The following is a 14,165-nucleotide window of genomic DNA, read 5'->3' as shown; positions in this document are numbered from 1 at the left end:
ACTCGTATGGCTTAGAGTTTGAAGAGCTTAAGCAAAGGAAGATTCTACGGGATTCAGAAGTCCTATTGCCTCTCTGGTCTGTATCAGTCATGTTGTTTAGTAGAGATTAAATAGTTATTACCAAAGTTCAGAGGAAGAATTCAGGGGTAATAACATTTCAAAAAGCCAAACTGATAAAAAAATGTCAACATGTTAAAGGAAACTTAATGGGCAGAGAGCTTTTGAAGTAGCTGCTATATTCTAATTACTTTTGTGACAATATCCAGTTTAGATCTACAAAGCAAGCCTTTGTATACAGAGGGTGCCAAAAAAATGTATATATTTTTGTAAAACTGTATTAAAATTCCACTGATGGAAACCATTTTGAGCACCTCTTAGAATTGCAGAAGTCAAACGTGACTTGTATTCATCTTTTGTTGTCAGTATATATTGAGTATTACAATTTTAATACAGCTTTTTTCCTTTCTTAAAATGCATATACATTTCTTTGGCACCCTCTGTATATATAGCTCACCAAGGACTTGTGTCATTCTGCTGATGTGTTCTCCCTAGAAGTACAGCTAATTTCCTAAACATCAAAAAATGTGAAACTTCATATGTTGCCTTGGTTTACAATCTGGTTACTAAGAAATATGTTGACTGAATTGTTCTTTCTAAGTGTGATGCGAAGGAAGCCACGGATCATCTTCTGTTCTTACTGAGCAGTGATGGGCCTGAATAGTTACCGTAGTAACAGCATCCGTTGTCTGTGTAACGAGAACCAGTTCCCCATCTCAAGTCACGCCTTTCAAAGCATCCTCTTTATCGTTTGTTAAAGGTGATTTTTTCTGATCTGCTTAAAAACCAGGGTTTCCTAATGCACGGGAGAAAGATCAAATTCCTTAACCTGGCATACCAGAGTCTCCAGGGCCTTGGCCCGATATGTCCAGGTTTGCTGCTCCCTTCCTCACACCTTATATTCCAGCAGCACCAGACTTCTTGATAGTTCCAGGAATTTACTCAGTGGTTTCATACCTCTGAGCTTTCACATTGCTGATCCTTTCTACATAATATTTCCTCTTCTCGACCACAGTATGTACTGTCCTCGTCACAGTGCCATGCAATTATTCAACCCCCCAACTAAATTGAGAGCTCATTAAGATAGGGACCTTGTTTTCTTCATCACTCTATGTTATCTGGCTTACTGTATGTGTTTTATAAACATTTGTAAGGAAGGGGCAGGGAGACAGGACACACATCTCAACCACAGAAATATCATGTTTTAAATAAAGTATCTGCCCTTGGTGAAACGGCTACGGCCTATATTCTTGACTGTCTCCTAATTCTACCTGGGATCACCCAGTGTCCTGTTCACGACTGGCCTTGTTTCTTGTACTCCATGGGAAATTTCAGGAGGAATTTAGGGCTTCAGAAATGAGGTGCCTCCATTTGGGACAATATGTCCTCCATGTGTGAAAGAAGCACCTACTGTGTTTCCCCGAAAATAAGGCCTAACCAGACCATCAGCTCTAATGCGTCTTTCGTAGCAAAAATTAATATAAGACCCGGTATTATATTATATTATATTGTATTGTATTGTATTGTATTACATTACATTACATTACATTACATTACATTACATTATATTATATTAATTATATTATAGTATAAGACCCGGTCTTATTTTAGTATAAGACCGGGTCTTATATTAATTTTTGCTCCAAAAGATGCATTAGTGCTGATGGTCTGGCTAGGTCTTCTTTTCGGGGAAACAGGGTAGTGGGTACCCTCTTGTATTGTTACAAAGCTTTCTCTACTTTGTCAAGGACGCCCCCTGATGGCTGGGACCATGATCCAAAAAGGTCTCAACATCCAGCTCCTTAGGCAGTGCCCTGAAGCCAGGAGCCGCCCCAAACGTCTGATGAAGATGAGAAGGATAAGGCAAACGCACATACTGGTTCCCAGGAAGCTCAGTGACTCTTGCGTCCAGCTCCACGCAGCCCAACACACAGACGGAAAACAACTAGAATGACGCTGTTTTCATTTTAGCTCATAGGCAAGTTCTCAATCATTTTAGGAAACAAAAATTTAATTTTATACTTTAGTTATGTTTTATTTGAATTACAAATGGGGTAGGTGTGCACAATAAGAATTTGGGGGCTTACGGACTTCAAAGCCATGGTTCCCAAAGTGTGGTCTGGACCTGGAACGTCCTCATCACTTGGGAGCTGGTTAGAAATACAAAGCCTTGGGCCTGCGCCAGACGTACACTTTCACAGGCCCTCTCGGTGATTCTGATGCTGCCTCAAGTGTGAGAGCCACTGGTCTAAAGGATTTAAAATGACCTTGACAAACAGAGGAAACTAACATACTGAACTTGGTATTCAAAAGGGCACCTTCTAATTCAGAATCTGTTGAGGCTACACAAATGCTAACTTATTCATCCTCTCTACTCTGCAGTGATATGAGAAGGGAAAACATCACTGTCCCTGTTTTAAATAAAAATAAAACAAAATCTGGGGTTGGGGATGGGGGTCAAGCCACTGCACACATTTTCAGGGCTACAGAGTTAAAACGTGTTTGGCCCAAATAACCAGAAAGGACACTGGCATCTGTTTGTTCTTCCTTCTCTTGGTAAAGGTGGGGAGAATTTCTTGCAGGTGTTTGTGGAAGATACTTAACATCTTAATATGCTCAACGGACAACTGGATACTTCCAAAACGCACAAGCTGAAGCTGAATGTGAGCAAAGCCTCGCTCAGTTCACAGAGGTCTCATTTTTAAGTGACGAGGTTTATACTCTGACATATTTAAGCTTAAAATATCCTTTGGATCCCGTTAATATTCTTACATATATTAACAAGCACAACAATTAATTAGCTCTAACTATCGTGATAGCTGGCGTAGCTCACAAAAATGTAGTTACAGCAAAACAGATACTAACAACTCAGCAGTCTCATTCCCTATAAGACCACATGAGGAGAGTTCTTCATGGCTTCTATGCACTAACAGCTCTGGCCTGCTCCCATCTTTTCTCCTGTTCCTTTTGTTTCTATAGGTTTATATCCCATATTCCTTCTCTGTCACTTTGTGGATCTCCAGGCAGAGAAAAAAGTGTGTTTTTATTTCGTGTTTCTATAAAATCATACAGTTCAGAAGGGAATTTCCATATCATACATCCAATCCAGTGTTAATATTTTGCCACAGAATCTTTCTCAAGACACAATCTAATATGTAGAAATCTAATTTATAACACAGATGAGTAAAAGTGAAACTATTTTGGTGGAAGCTGGTAAAGGAAGAGGATCTTCATCTCATCTCTCTTAAAAATGTAAAAACATATGTGAAGTGCCTGTTCCGTGCCAGACCCCATGTTAGACTCTGGAGGAACAGAGACGAGCAGGGCACACAGGGCTTCTGTGCTCGTGCTGCTCAGGGCACCTCCCCTGGAGGCTCCCAAGGAACCCAGTTTGAGAACTACTGATCTAATCTGAAGTCCGGAGGGAGAGACTGATTTGGCTTAGGAAAGCCTCCCAGGTCTTCAAGTCCATTCTTGGGAGTTAAACGTACCTAATAAGTATTACTGATGTGCAACTGAATACATGGTGATGGTCAGGAGAAAAAAATCAGGGAGCTGTGTTATAGCTGAGGCTTTGCACACAGAGATGTGGAATAAGCTAGAAAAGAGGCTATACATCATACGTAACGCTCCTAATAAAACAGTGGTAAATGTTTGCACACTTAAAAACAGAATCTTTATTCCTGCCATTTGGTCACACAACTGAAAAATTTTAAATAAAAACTCACAATCAAATTTCAAAGAAAAAAAATTTCATTCCTTTTCACCCAGAACCTATAATAATATTCTCTGTACTTCTATCCACGCCAGGTACGACAACTTCTCATCCAGTGCTAGACGTTATCACAGTGGGTTTTTCGGATTAAAAAAAGAAGAAACAAAGATATAAGGTTTTATCCTTGGAGCATAGCAATCCCATATATTGAGATTGACAATGATAAAAAAAAAATTCAGCTTTGTTTTTTGGACCAAACCTCTTCCAATAACTAAATGACCTTCAGAGTGATGGTCCTTCCAGCTTGACTGAATGCAATCTGTTTCTACAGGATGAGTGAGGTGGAGAGATTCCTCTTTGAGGAAACCTTAAAACCTGTTATGAAGCCCTGCTAGACCACAATTGGATCACAATGGACCACTAAATTTCAATTATTTCATCCTTGGAGACTGAGGATCATTTACAATAATAATAAACAATTCTTCTTTGGGATTGCCGGCCTTGGAGCCAGACACGCAACTTCTGAGAGTCTCGGTTTTCTCATCTGTAAAATGGGGAGGTTGGGCTGAAATATCTGTAAGATTCCCTTCAAAGCTTTCTATTTTGGGGTATTCCACCAGATTCAGTAAGGATCATTATATTTTGGAATCTGAAGAAACTTACTCACCCAGAGAGGTACAACCCAAGACGTTTTCCAAACACCTGACCAGTGCTTCAATGTCACTTCCCTGTCAAAACAAGAGAGATTTACTTCCTTGTATGGTAGAAGAATATTCAATGACATGAAAAATGTTCTTGTCACATTTAGGCAAAACAGAAGACAAAAAAAACCTGGTTGCAAAATTATTTGACAGTATAATCCTATTTTTTTAAAAGAAAAACATACTTCTCTCTCTCTCTCTCTCTCTCTCTCTCTCTCTCTCTCTCTCTCTCTCTCTCTCTCTCCCTTTCTCTCGCCCCCAAACATCAATCTATAGATCTATTGCCCTATCTCTCTGATGAGAAGAACACACACTAAAATGTTAACAGTGATTTTGACTACAAGGTAGGATTATGGGTGATCTTTATTTTATCCATTGTATGCTTATGTCTTTTGTACATTTTTAATAATAAATATTACTTATTTAATCTATAAAGATGATAAACGCTACTAGAATTAAAAAATAATTTTCTGCAATCCATAATCTGCTCAATACAGCATGAATCAAGTGAATATTTTTTCCTAGAGACTGTCTCTACCAGATAGTCTTTGGGAATTTATGGTCTTCAAGGAGTCATAAATCTAAGAATTGCACTTATTTACCTTAACTCTCAATAATAAGAGTCAGTCATCCCATGAGGGCTCGGAGGGAATCACAGTACTGTATTTGACAACAAACATTATCTTTAATACAAAATAAGTATCTCCTCTCCCCAGGAGGCTGCAAACAGTCAAAACAGCATCATAATGATCTGGGAAAATGGAACCTCTTAATTACTTTCAGGTTTGTGGTTATTCTGAGAGAAATTAATAATTTATGGCTCACCTGCTCCATGTAAAAACAAGCAACACATATCACAGTAATTGCGGATTTTAGAAACAATGTACTGTAGTATAATAAACCACTCTACAATGTTACGTAAATGTGTTGGGCTTCACTTTACAACACTTGGTGGAGTCTAGGCAGCCAGTCGTTATGCATGTGGTAAAACCCAGTATCACTTCATGTCCAAATGTACAGAAGACGCAATGATGAAGAAAGTATGCCTGGTCAGTACTGGTCAGCGAGGCCAAAGCCCTAACAGAAGGCTCTGTTGCCCAACCCAGGAATAGGAAGGCAGGTACCAGGCACAGACGCAGAAGGAAGAGCAGGTCCCTCCTGCCTTCTGCAGCCTTGTGGTTTCCAAACATAACAGGAACAGTCTTGAGTCAGACAGGAACTCAGCAGAGACATCCTCAGCTGGAGGAAAAGCAACACACACATCGACATACGCAAGTGATGGTACCAACCAGGCAAGCCTGGGTGCTAAGCCTGGCTCCTCCACTAAGGGTGGGGCCTATGCCAAGCCGCTTGACTGTCTAGGTCTTAGTTTCTACATCTGTAAAACTGGGGTGGGGCGTGAATCAGATGATGGTTAAGGAGTCTTCCAGCTCTAAAACCCTGTTCTTCAGGCCAAAGAGCTAGGTGGACAATGAGTGCGCTAGATTGTTTTCGAAGATGGTTATAACAATCCCTCGCATCCCTGTGCTCTTGTGCTATTTCTCACATAAAGAAGCAGAGTCTCTTTCCCCACCCTGTGAGCTGGCCCTGTTACTCACTGTGGGCCACAGAAGGGATCAGATGTGATGCTGTGTGACTTCTATAACTAGGCCTTAAGGGCCACGTGGCTTCCATTTTTACTTTCTTGGAAGCCAAGTACTACATAAGTCCGGGCTATCTTCCTGGAGAGATAACATGGTGAGAGGCCCTGGAGCATGAGAGACACGTGGAGGAAAACAGATGCCCCTCACCAACAGCCAGACAATGTCTGTTAGTGGGGCTACCTTGGATCCCAAAGCCAAGCGCTCAGCTAAACGCAGCCACATGAGTGACTTTAAACAAAATCACATGAAGCAGAATAACTGTCTTGTGAACCCAGATATTCACAGAACCATGAGAAACAACAAATCATTTTTTTAAGCTACTACGTTTTGGGCTGTTTTGTTACACAAAGTGAACGGAGACACTAAACATGTTGAGGTCACTGATGACGTTTCTCCCATTTTCATGTGCCTGTCCCTAGCACAGCCCCCAGCACAGCATCTTTCTAAAGATGTCTCCTGGTGTTCTGCACCATGTTTGTACTTTAGCAGGAAGTTCAGTCCCGGAAAACCTCTGTCAGGAACATATTATGGCTGGTGCAATGTGGGGGTTTTGGGGTTGACCGGAACGTCTGCATTTCCTCAGTATCTCGCAATTTAAATTGATCTCTGCCAGAGCTAAGTGGTCTGTGAGGGCAATCACCTCTCTCTAGATATCAAATTATGGTGCCACCAGCCTTCAGTTAGTTCAGCCAAGCGCCGGGAAGCTGATTTTCAAATGCTGTGAAAATAACCTAATGGCCCCTTTGCTGACGAATTTAGATGTTCTTCGGGTCTCCTTCCTCCCTAACCACCGACCCTTCTGTAACGGGAACATGCCTCAGAGGCAGGAGGGACCTCTAAGATGCAGCTCTGAAAAACCGTCCTATACATTCAAGTTCAGTCAAACACTTAGATTTCTCTTTAGAAACAGATGTGGTAATTTGGCTAGTGCGTTAGAAATTGCTTCTAAGGGGTGAAGGGTAGCTGTTGTGAAAAGGTCCAGTGGGATCTACAACGTACATGATACCGAGCCACGCCTGCTTAGCAGCCACAAGGAAAGCTAATGGTATCTGGGGCAATCTCACCTTTTAAACTATGTTTGTAGGTAGATTTTAAAATAAAATGTTCTTGCATAATTCATATTGGTTTTTAATCTGGAAAAATATAGAAAATTATCACAAGAAAATAAATGTCACCAAAAATTCCATCACTATTAACACACCCACAAAAATACACACACGTATTGAGTCAGTCTTTTCTACATAAATCTATATTTTAGACATTGGAGGTTATACTATGTATGTATGGCGCACCTAGAATACACAGACACACGTACACTTTGTTTGGACTTTCATCCCATGCTATTAAACAATCTTCAGAAACCTAATTGTAAGGGTCGTACAACATTGCACTGTAAAGCCATATGATATTTATTTATCTATGCCCTTATCATTGGGCATTTAGGTTGCTTCATTTTAAACAATTTACTTATTTTTTTAATTCCAGTTGACATTTTATGTTATTTTCTATTAGGTTCAAGTGTACAGCATACAGGTTAGACATTTATACAAAGTGACCCCTCCCCCCTTAGTCTAGCACCCACCTGGCACCATACACAATTGTTATCATATTATTGACTCTGTTCTCTCTGATGCATTTTTCATCCCTGTGATTGTTTGTAATGACCAATTGTACTTCTTACTCCCTTCACCTTTTTCTCCCTTCTTTTTTTAAAAATCATATTGCAATGACTATCTTTGCCCATAAATTTTCGGCCCGTGTTTATCACTGTTTCTTTAAGTCAGTCACTCAGAAATGGAATTACTGAGTCAGAGTGTGCACATTTGAAAACCCTCTTCCTTCCCTGCTCTTGCCCTTGTCTTCACATTTCCAACCATCCTAAGTAGTGCATTTTCTCCACAATGAGTGACAATTCCTTCATACTTTTTTCATCTTCCTCTCTATGAAAATCTGCTTTCTCTCAAGAAAAGATATGATAGACCCATGAAAGCCAAGATGGTTGATAAGGCTCATGTGTGTTACCTCAGGATATTTGTGTTTCAGTAAGGGCTATCACCTCATTTCAGAGGAATGAATTTCTAATAGCAGAAGGTTAGGCAGTAGCAAGCAGGCATGTCAAAGGAGGAAGTCAGGTGGTGTCTTCACAGAGCTGTAAAAATCACACTGCATATCAGCCAGTTCTAACTAAATAAGCCTCACCTTGGAGCTAGTCATGGTGAAAGATTTAGTACACACACACACCCCCCCCACACACACACACACACAGAACAGCCACTTCATTACCCAGTTGTATTCCATTTATTAAATACCAGTTATGTTCCAAATATATACAAAGACAAGGGAGACAGACGCAGCTGTCTGTCTGTCAGATAATCCATTTCTATAGATGGGAGGGAAGAGAGCACAGGAACACGGGATGGGAGGGATATGCCCCTAGGGTGCTCCTGCCTATACTCGGAGTGATTCACTGCTCTTTCAGCAGTAAATCCCCCATCAATTTCCCCTGCGGTGCATGTTCTCCACCATAAGGTGGCTGGTAGGATTACAGAAGCCAAGTTGAGAAACCAATACAAAGGTCTTTCTTTTCTAATAAAAGATAAAGAGCCACATATTAGAAGCAGACAAATAAGGATCCAATAGCTACCCTAGCTCAAGCCACCATCGTTTATTTCATCTATTCCTTGCAACAGACACTACTACTACGTGGTTCCTGCAGAATAAAATCCAGACTCCCCTCCACCCCCCAGACAGAACAGAATCCTATCATGGCTTGCCACAGGCCCTTCCTGATCCAGTTCTTGTTGGTCTCTCCAGCCTCCTCTCTTTCCACTTTCTCTCCTACTCACTGTGCTCCTACCACATTGGTTTTTTTCCTTCAAACACATCAAGGTCTTTACCACCTTGGCGTCTTATCATTGGCTGAGGACGCTCTTGCCTCACATATTTAGAGGACTGTCTTTCTCATCCCTCAGAGCTCAACTCGATGTTGAGAACCTCTGAGCATCTATGTAAATTAGGTTTCTACCTGCCCTTGGGTCAACCCTATCACAGTGCCTGTTTATTTCTTTTGATGCATTTCTCCAACGATATAATTAATGTTTGGTTTATTATTATTTGTTTCATGAGGGCACACCGGAGGATGAAATTGAAACAGTAGTTTCGGAATCAATAACTCTCACATTTGGTGGTAGCAGATGTGTGTCAAATCCTGTGTTAATTTGAATACTAAAATTCAGTCAGACAGAGAAAGACAAATGCCATATGATTTCACTCATACGTGGAATCTAAAAACAAAATAAAACAGAAACAAACTCATAAAAACAGAGAACAAACTGATGGTAGCCAGATGGAAGGGGTGTTGGGAGACTAGGGGAAAAAGGTGAAGGGATTAAGAACTACATCGTCACGGGGATGTAAAGTACAGCATAGGGAATGTAGTCAATGATACTGCAATAACTATATGCTGGCCAGATGGGTACTAGACTTATTTCTCAGTCTCCTTTTAGTTGCTGACCCGTGGAGAAAAGTCTTAGGGGTCAACGGAAGCAGTAAACAGGAAAATCTTACACGAAGCAATTTCTACCTTACTCCTGTGGGAGGGAGATTTCCAGTCTTGCTTCATGTGCCTGGGAAGTGGGACTCTTGGCCTGGTTTCTAGTCACAGATCGGCTTTGGAGGTGAGGTCTGCAAACATTTGTGGCAGACTGTTCTCAAAGTTAATGTCAGAGAGCAGCTGATGATTGTCTGGAATGAAACTAGCTGCCCCCTTTCACTTAGGAGATACATAGTTCTCTTACCTGGATTCTCAAATTTCATTGTGAGCAGGGATCACCAAGGATCAGATTAAAAATGCAGATTCTGATTCAGCAAGTTTGGGGTAAGGCTGAGATTCTGCATTTTAACAAGTTCCCCACAGCCACTGATGCCACTGGTCCACGGACCACAATTTGAAGAGCAACCTTTAACCAACACGACTGATATGGGCGCTGAGTTCAATGGTAGACACCTTTAATGAGCCTGCCACTAGGACTGTACTAGAAAGGACCGGTTGCCTTAGAGAATTCTTTTATTCAGTTAGTGAGAATGTTACTTTAAGCGGGAAGAAATTGTTACATGCACCTATTTTGTTAAGTCAGAATTTCTCAACTTCTGGCCTATTGACATTTTGGACTGGGTGATTCTGTGTCGGGAGGCAGTGGGGAGGGCGGGGGGCGGGAGACTGTCCGTGTATTGTAGGATGTCTACTACCAGCCTCCCTGGCCTCTACACACTACTAGTATCCCACCTCCTCTCCAGCTGTGACAACTAAATACATCTCCAGATGTTTCCAAATGTCCTCTGGAGAACAAAATCCCCACTGTGCTAGCTTGGAGTCATGATATTTGGAGTCACGATATTTGCTGCATTCTGTTACAGAGTATCTGAGTTCATACTTAACTGACTATAGGTAGATGTATTTCATAACTCCAAGTTACACTCATGAAAAAATAAAGGTGAGTTCTAAAAAGGAGCGTGTAGGTATGAAGACTTAGACATTTCACCTTCCCTACATGGTTGCAAGAACACAACGCCTTTTCTTCACTGAACTTTACATTTAAAATAGTGGGATGCGTATGTGCGCGGTAGGGTGGAGTGGGGGGTATAACTCTTAATTTACACAGAAACCATAGATACTAATGCATTATTATTATGTATAATATATATTTAAAACAATAGCAAAGTCTCCCCTTTACTCCAGTTTTCATTCAGGAAATATTCGAGGGATTTAGGTGTGTAGAGTATAGCACTAGGTATGTTAGTGATGAATTGGAGGATGACAAAACTCAAATGAATCACATTTTACATGGAAGTCTTCTCTGGGTCGGATATTTTAATATTGTGAGTCTTACATATACGGAAATAAAAAGTCCAATTAAAATGTTAGCTTTGAGTTAACCTCTTTTTTTAAATGTTCTAAAACCTTTGTTTGGGCCATTAAAAAAAGAAACAACAATCTGTAATTGCCAAGCACTTCTAGTTTTCCCAGTCAACTTTGTATTGATATGAGAGAATTCTAACTCCCGGGAAACATAAAAATCTCCCAATCATAAAGAAGTCAGTGGTATAAAAAGCAGTTTTTCAATCCAGAAGGATGATTTTCTATGAGCATTATTTTGTTGGACTCTAACACTCTGATAGACACAATGGACCAAATTCTCAAAACCATTCTTAAACTCAATAATAACGTGGCAGCAAAAATGTAGTTACAAGGTTTATACCAAACTAGAACTACACAGCATCTTGACTTTTGCTTCTTTAGTTCTTAGAAGCAAGCCCAAAATACTGTCATTTGTGCCTACCACAAGCATTATTGCCTTCCTTGAAAAATCCAAACTTTGATTTCAAAGTTGACTCGATGATGTTTTGAAAAGATAAATCCAACAATTATGTAACCATATACCCACACCAATATTCCTGCTAGAGAAAAAAAGAATTGTATTTAGCATCTGTATCATCTGGGACAGTTTCAGCTGTAAGTAACCAAAAACCCACCTAAAATAGCTTAAACAAAGAGTCCTAGTGTGTCACTTCTCAAGCATTCTCGGGGGCCCCACGTCCCCACACTTTGGGGCCAGAATTGATAGCATGTTTATCTTACACCAATCTGTGGCAAGTGGAGTAGGATGGTCAGACTGTCTGGAATGCAGCAGGATTTATCCACATTATGAGAAGAGGCGGCTGCTGACACACAGGCGAGGCTCTGACAGAATAAACCAAGGGACAGTGGCACAGCCTAGTGGGCTTCGGAGTGAACCTGTCTGAGTTTAAATCCAGCTCTGCCATGTGTCAATCATGTATTCTGAGCAAATTACTGAACCTATCTGTGCCTCCATTTCCCCATCTGTAAAATGGGTTGTTGGAAAGATTAAATGTTGGCATTTGTAAAGTGTATAGATCCATGCCCAGCACATATTAACTCTAATATGTGTTTGTTAAACAAAATGCTCAAAAATGTTTGCTGGGTATACACCCTATATGCGTAACAACTTGGAGTGAACCCAGGTTAACATTCTGCTCACTGTTGGAATGGTTATTGCCATTGAAGAAATCTCTTTCTGGGGTGGGACCGGATGGCTTAGTTGGTTAGAGCACAAGCTCTCAAGAAGGTTGCAGGTTCAATTCCTGCATGGGATGGTGGGCTGTGCCCCCTGCAACTAAAGATTGAAAACGGTGACTGGACTTGGAGCTGAGCTGTGCCCTCCACATCTAGATTGAAGGACAACGACTTGGAGCTGATGGGCCCTGGAGAAACACACTGTTCCCCAATATTCCCCAATAAAATTTAAAAAAAGAAATTCTTTAGAAAAACGTAATTGCGGTTTAAAGGGTTAAAATAATTCCAAAAACCGCAATTACTTTAAGGGAAAAAAAAGAAAAATCTCTTTCTGAAGCAGTTTGTTTCTCAATCTGTGGCTGGCAGTCACTTATCCAAGAGACTCTGGGAGTGGTGTACAGTTCAAGGTGCAACTAGGTTTCAGTGGGGAAAAAAAAAGGTGAAACAAGGAAGGAAAAGAGGCTCTGCCTTTCCCCTGAAGGAACGAAGCAATAAGAACCCACTCACGGAGAAGCTGAGTCCCAGGAGGAAGAAGCCAAACAGAGGCAAGGCAGAGAGACTATGAGGCCGCGTCCCTCACCCTGCTTTCCCCAGTGAATGTCTCCCTCTTGTTAGATGAGAAAGAACTGTAAGTTGGCTAAAAAGAAACAAAGTATCTGTTTAAGAGAAGTTTTCAACAACTCTGAAACTTGAAGAGTTGGAGATAAAAAGTTAGGTAAATGAAAACAATTCATGCAGCTCTCTTGGAAGCTGAATATATGGATAAAGAGATCTAGAAACGATATCAGTAAAAATGGAAACCAGTATACAATAATGTGCCCCTTGAGGAATGAATTGTGAATGAATGAATGAATGAATGAATGGTAACTAGCTGCCATAAGACCTTAGTTTGGGATGAGGGCTCAGTTTGGCCACCAACAGCCTCTTAGCGGTTGTACATCTATCTTTAGACATTCTCAAGAGCCTCCCAGAGGGTTCTGCTTCCTGTTCCCACACTTTGAGGTGGTAAAAACTCAACCATCTGTCTACATGCAGCACTCTCTCCCAGCAGGTGGGCTATGCTGACTCCCAAAGGCCCCTCAGAGAAGGCTGGGCAGATGTCAACACAGACAGACAGTTTCACAGCTACAAAGTGTCTTACGTTTCCAGTGGCTAAAAGCTGCTCAGAATCAGTGGAAATGGTTGCCTTCACCCTGTGCTGCCAGGCCTGACACGGTTTTCTGTCTGCTGAACAATCATCAGCAGACAGAGATCTATAAATATATGTACAGAGGAGACATGATCATCCACGACAGCTCCAGCCACAGACAAGAGCTCAGCAAAGCTCCCTCTTACTCAGACCCCCCAGTCACGACCTCTCATTCAAGGGGCCCTTACACGTCAGCAGATGTGAGGGTGTGAAGGGACTGATTGCTTTCACCTCTGGGTCACCTCTGATCTCAGAGTCATCCCACAGGGTGAAACGAAAGCGTACAGAACCCTCTTCCCTACTCACCCTCTGGACTCACCTTTTTTCCCTGAGGGACCTCATTTGAGTAAACCCAGGACCTCCTTGAAGCTGAAAAGTCATGCACAAGCAGCCAAAAAACAGGCCTTATTTTGCAGGCTAAGGACTTATATGCATCATTGTGTGTCTATGAATGTCACAATTCTGCTTTGATTTTTTTGTAATTTTTCTTCTCTTACTGACACAGTTCATGATATATTTTTATTGAGATCAAATGTGCACACAGTGAAAGGCCCACCTCATAAGTGTACAGTAAAGTTTTTAAAAAAAGGAATTACCCTTGCAGCCCCCACCCACAACAAAATAAACAACACCTCTCTCATCCCTGAAAATTCCCTATGCCCTCCTCCAGTCAATCCCCACCCTTCTCAGCCACAGTGGTTCTGATTTCTATCACCGTAGACTCACTCTAAGGCTTAATTTCAGTTACCCTTCACTGGATTGGCCT

The 14,165-nt window shown here is 41.2% G+C and overlaps 1 protein-coding gene across 6 annotated transcripts in view; it reads right to left on the bottom strand.

Annotated features, from left to right (window-relative positions):
- NEK11 (NIMA related kinase 11) overlaps positions 1-14,165 on the bottom strand; it is a 203,233-nt gene that overhangs the window by 46,415 nt on the left and 142,653 nt on the right. For 5 of the 6 annotated variants that reach the window (XM_033132582.1, XM_033132583.1, XM_033132584.1 and 2 more), the window contains one exon: positions 4,440-4,500. In XM_033132582.1, the coding sequence (XP_032988473.1) occupies positions 4,440-4,500 (61 nt within the window). Of the gene's footprint in view, positions 1-3,811; positions 3,891-4,439; positions 4,501-14,165 lie in introns of those variants that run through there. The other variant, XM_033132587.1, reaches the window with a different exon arrangement.

This window comes from Rhinolophus ferrumequinum, chromosome 17, assembly GCF_004115265.2.
Source record: "Rhinolophus ferrumequinum isolate MPI-CBG mRhiFer1 chromosome 17, mRhiFer1_v1.p, whole genome shotgun sequence".
NCBI lineage: Eukaryota > Metazoa > Chordata > Mammalia > Chiroptera > Rhinolophidae > Rhinolophus > Rhinolophus ferrumequinum.
The sequence above is the reverse complement of the archived record's forward strand: the minus strand, read 5'-3'. Positions and strand labels throughout refer to the sequence as shown.